Source organism: Amphimedon queenslandica, unplaced genomic scaffold (genome assembly GCF_000090795.2).
Source record: "Amphimedon queenslandica unplaced genomic scaffold, v1.1 AMPQUscaffold_9907_Cont17845, whole genome shotgun sequence".
Lineage (NCBI taxonomy): Eukaryota > Metazoa > Porifera > Demospongiae > Haplosclerida > Niphatidae > Amphimedon > Amphimedon queenslandica.
Window position 1 is genome coordinate 1 of NW_003549822.1, and position 4,587 is coordinate 4,587.

General features: G+C 33.5%; 1 protein-coding gene and 1 long non-coding RNA gene across 2 annotated transcripts; both read right to left on the bottom strand.

Moving 5' to 3' along the window:
• Nucleotides 1–314: 314 nt before the first annotated feature.
• LOC109590518 (transcription initiation factor TFIID subunit 4B-like) lies at nucleotides 315–3,740 on the bottom strand. The gene is made up of 6 exons (XM_020006417.1): nucleotides 3,708–3,740; nucleotides 3,234–3,616; nucleotides 1,956–2,010; nucleotides 1,612–1,720; nucleotides 1,017–1,081; nucleotides 315–432 (listed from the first exon to the last, which is right to left on the bottom strand). The coding sequence occupies exons 2-6, from the start codon at nucleotides 3,566–3,568 to the stop codon at nucleotides 331–333; spliced, it is 666 nt and encodes a 221-aa protein (XP_019861976.1). The 5' UTR covers nucleotides 3,569–3,616; nucleotides 3,708–3,740; the 3' UTR covers nucleotides 315–330.
• A 13-nt stretch (nucleotides 3,741–3,753) lies between these two features.
• Nucleotides 3,754–4,064, bottom strand: LOC109590519 (uncharacterized). Its single transcript, XR_002189361.1, has 3 exons — nucleotides 3,945–4,064; nucleotides 3,850–3,888; nucleotides 3,754–3,789 (listed from the first exon to the last, which is right to left on the bottom strand). It is a non-coding gene; the product is annotated as an uncharacterized LOC109590519 (long non-coding RNA).
• Nucleotides 4,065–4,587: the final 523 nt, after the last annotated feature.

The window sequence follows — 4,587 nt, forward strand, 5'->3', positions numbered from 1 at the left end:
TTTTTGATGAAATTTGGCTAATGACCCTGTATTAACAGTACAGGTACTTTCGCCTGATTTTGGAGGAAATTAAATTTTTTTTTTTAATTCTCAAAATCAGCTTAAACTTTCTACACAACATAAAATACATGCATATCAGAAAAAATCATTAAAATGGACAATTACAAAAAAGCATCTTCGGTGAAATGTAGCAGGCTAGTACAGGCCCTACAGGGACTTTAGTAAAATTTTGGAGCAACTTTAAAAATATTAATTTTCATAACAAAATCCACTTTTAATCAGAATCAATCAAAATTTCTACACAGCAACAAAACTTAACAAATTGACGTGTCACAAAGTACATGTACATGTAGAGTGTGAACAAACCTTCAGTAGCTCAGTTCTGTGTTGACTGATTACAGTTACCTGTTCTACTAAATTCCTTAGTCTCTCCTAAAAAATTAAAATAATAATAATTAACAATGAGCATGTGTATCCATTATATCAGTTCCATTTATTTACCATATCGCTACTATAGAATCCTTAGTGTGAATGGATATTATGAGGGACATGCTATTTTAGAAAAAAGAACTATAGCACCGTAAAAGTGGAATATTTTAATTTATTAATTTATAGTAGCTCACATGTAAACCGTAAGATTAAAAACACGTAAAAATTATAAAATGAACAACAAAGGCAGTAAAATACGGTACGTTGTACATTGTACATGTATTGTACATGATGTGCCCAAAAAGCTTTACATGTAACTTGCTACACAGCATAGGGCAGGGACACTGAATTATTCACAAGACAATACCGGTGTGGACACACAACAAAGTTTTCAAAACTCGTAATTCAATAATACATGTAAATTGTACATACCTGTATATGCTATGACAATTAAGAATCAGTTTACAAATATACATGTACATGTATATGCAATTATGCATACATGTACATGTACATGCATCAGGAAGTGAAATTATTTGACTTAAACCATGTAGTACATTTACATGCATAACTGAATATGTATGTACCTCAGTTGCATGAGACAAGAAAGTTAAAAATTCTTTGGTTATCTCTGTGACACCATAACGAGATTCTTGAGAGAGAGAGAGAGAGAGAGAGAAGACAAGAGGAAAAAGATTAATCAAAAATATAAACAGAAACAAAGCAACCTGTACATGTACATTACACTAATAACATACAGCAGTTTACATTGACATGGTTTCTTTCGGGATTTCAATCCAGGAAGTCAAAATCTAAAGGTACATTGTGCATCAGGGTTTTATCCAATGGGGGGGGGCAGGGGGAAGCTTTCCCCCAAACTCTTCAGTTTCCCCACCAAAACTTCAAACTTCCCCCCTGTGTACTTTTGTAATTGCATGCATGGAGTACTGTACATGTGCATACATGTATGTACACAACCTCCCCCCCTGATCACCTGCTCTGGGTTTCACCCCCAAACAAAAATTCCTAAATAGAGCCCTGTGTACATGTACATTTATGTCACTTTTGGGGAGCATTAAACCAATCACATGTACACTCACTACACTGTAAAACAAGATCAATTGGGGCAAACCAAATCCATAGTGATTGCCAAAAACCTCCATTACTATTAAACAAACTCACCAATAGTTGCCACTTTATTTCGTAGTAATGCTGTAGATAAAAAGGTTTCATCACTGATGCTCTTTGTGGGTGTGTCTGATGCTGCTGGTAAAAAATGAGCCGTCTCCTCCTATAGATAAAAAGAGGTGAGGATTAATGAATACAGTACCTTAAGCCTACTATTATTTGTGTCTACTAATTTTAGCGTTTTTAACCAAATTAACTATAAATAATAACCATTATAATGAATAATAATTATTTTGGCGTCTATTTAATTTAGTGGTTTAAAACTCTCTCGCTAATATAGCTAAATTTAGTAGACGCTAAAAATAGTAGGCTTAAGGTAACTGTATAATAACAGAAACCTTTAAATTGACACCAGCAAAGTTATCAATATGGTCCTCCTCTTCATCCTGATCCCTATATAAAGAAAACACATGCAAGTACATAAATTTGCTATCCTATAGTGTTTTTTTAGGATAATGAATTTTACGGAATTAATTTTTTTGTGAATTTCCACTATTCTGTGATATTAAACTGATTGTCAAGGAATTTAATTTAATGAATCTTGAAAAATCCGCGAAATTTGTCATCCTCAAAAATAACTCTCTATACGGTACATGTGTGTAATAGCAAGCATAATATAAATATGCATAATTATGCTAATATGCAGTGTTTGAGCTAGCATGAGTTCTTTGAGTCCATGGACTCGCATTTTACTCCAGGGACTTGCATTTTGCCCTGGAGACTCACATTTTTCACATGGATTTTTACAATTTTCAGTCAAATTGCACATTTTAAGGTGTCATTGGACTCATCTTTATGTTCATCTAGCTCAAACACTGCTAATAAGTTATGAAAAGTATGTTGCAATCAGTACAATGTAATACATGTACTGAACATGCATACTGGGGCTTTATACCGTATAGCGGGAAATTTTCGAGGATAACAAATTTCGCAGATTTTTTCATGATTTGCAAAATTAAATTCCTTGAAAATCAATTTAATACAGTACAAGATGGCAGATTAGTGGAAATTCGCGAAAATTAATTCCGCAAACTTCCGGATATGGGTCATTCGCGAAATTTATTATCCTCGAAAAAAACCCGCTATACGGTACTCCAAGGGATATGTACACAATTTGAAAAGAATGTTTAACAGTTGAAATCTATTTTATGTGCTCATGCTAGTCTTAAATTTATAGTAGGGGTTACATACATTCAAAAAATTCCAGAACCACTGCTAAAAGAGCTACACCTGAACTGATACCATTCATGCATGCCAAGTCTCCCTTTTATACTCTCCTAATTGTAAAAGCTCTCGTGGGTTGCATTACATTGTAGTTAGCACTTCTCTACTTGTATAAACTGTATTACCGTATAGCTGGTTTATTTCGTGGCCTCAAATTTTTGCTGCTTAAATTTTCATTAGAATTAATTTTAGTGCCTTGCTAAATTTTTGTTAATATTTAATTGGTTTTAATAAAAATTAGTGGAATTAATTTTAGTGGATTTGAGCCTGCACGAAAATTAATTCCACACGAAATAAACCAGCTATACGGTATACCACCATTGGCTCATGCATACAGCATCAAAGATGCATGTAAAAATTACATCATATAAAGCAAAGGCACATTAACTTACTCTTGTACTTTATTCTTAGCTCCAGTCCCACCAGGCGAGGCAGGGCTATCATCCTTACCCCCTGGAGTCTTCAGTTTACCAATCAAACCAGTCAGTCCACCTTTCCTAGGGAAGGCTGACCTCTGGGGGCTACTAGAGCTGCTGGTACCGATCACTCTGCCCTTGAGTACCAGTGTAGCCTGCTGCTGCTGCTCTTTAATAAGCTGCTGCTGTCTTAGGATGACATTGATCTGTTGCTGTTGGGTTAGTTTTGTTCCTCCTTGAGTTAGTTGAGTGACGGTTGTGGTATTGACTCCATTTTTCTCTTGCACTTTCTTGTCCACTAGTTGCTTCATGTACTCTTTCTGTATCTGGAGATGCGTCCTCAGGTCAGGAACACTTGCCTAAGAGTGTGTGAGGAGGAAGAAACAAATTATTATTACTGAAAGAAATACTACAAGTAAATAATAATACATGATGAGGACCATATTATACCGTATAGTGGGAAATTTTGGAGGAAGTTAAATTTGGCGAATAGCTAAATTTTAGTGATTGGCAATTGGCTATCAAATTTCGACTAAAATAATAATAATAATAATAATAAATAAGGATCATGTCAAAAATTAGGACAACTAACTTGTTTGATTTGTAGCTGATGCTGATGGAGTCGGACTTCCTATAAAAAGTAATAACTTTATGAACTAATGTCATCACTAGTCTATATATACTTACTTATTGTGTCCTTCAATTCATACTGTAGGCATTCTAAATGCAATTAAAACAAGAACAATTATTATTACAACTTGAAAATTATGACAACTACAGCAACTAAAATTATAGTTCATTATACAAACTCCTTATTATTATTTTTAATTAAATCATAATGACATTTTTTCAAAAATTCAAATTGTTGAAAAGGGCATATGAATTTAAACTTTATAGTTATGTTTACTATTATTATTGCTTACTGAATAAGTCAAATACTGTAGGGCACCTTTTTTCAAGGGCTATAAATTTCGCGATTTTTAAAAAGATTTTCAAAAATTACTTTTGCGAAAATCAAATTAATATGGTACAAGATGGCAGACGGCATAAATTCGTGAAAATTAAATTCGCGAAATAAAAATCCACGAAATAAAAATCCACGAAATTTATAGCCCTCGAAAAAAGGTGCCCTACGGTAATCTATACAATTGGCATAAACAAGAAAATCCTCAGCCAAAGTAGAGCTATAAAATCTAAACTGAAAGTTTGACAGAAAGCTATGATAAGATCAACTTGAGTAAGATAAAAGATCTAAGGGCTTCTGGAAAAAGATGAAATGAAAAAGATGAAATGAAAAAGATGAAATGAAAAAATGAAATGAAATAATGAA

Bases quoted from the DNA above. Each gene is read 5' to 3' on its own strand.
- LOC109590518 (XM_020006417.1), bottom strand. From the start codon at position 3,568: ATGAAGCAACTAGTGGACAAGAAAGTGCAAGAGAAAAATGGAGTCAAT. The intron at 2,011-3,233 runs GTAAGTTAATGT...TTCTTTATATAG, and splicing joins GCTAAGAATAAAGTACAAGA to GGATCAGGATGAAGAGGAGG. The intron at 433-1,016 runs GTACATACATAT...TTAATTTTTTAG, and splicing joins TCTTGTCTCATGCAACTGAG to GAGAGACTAAGGAATTTAGT.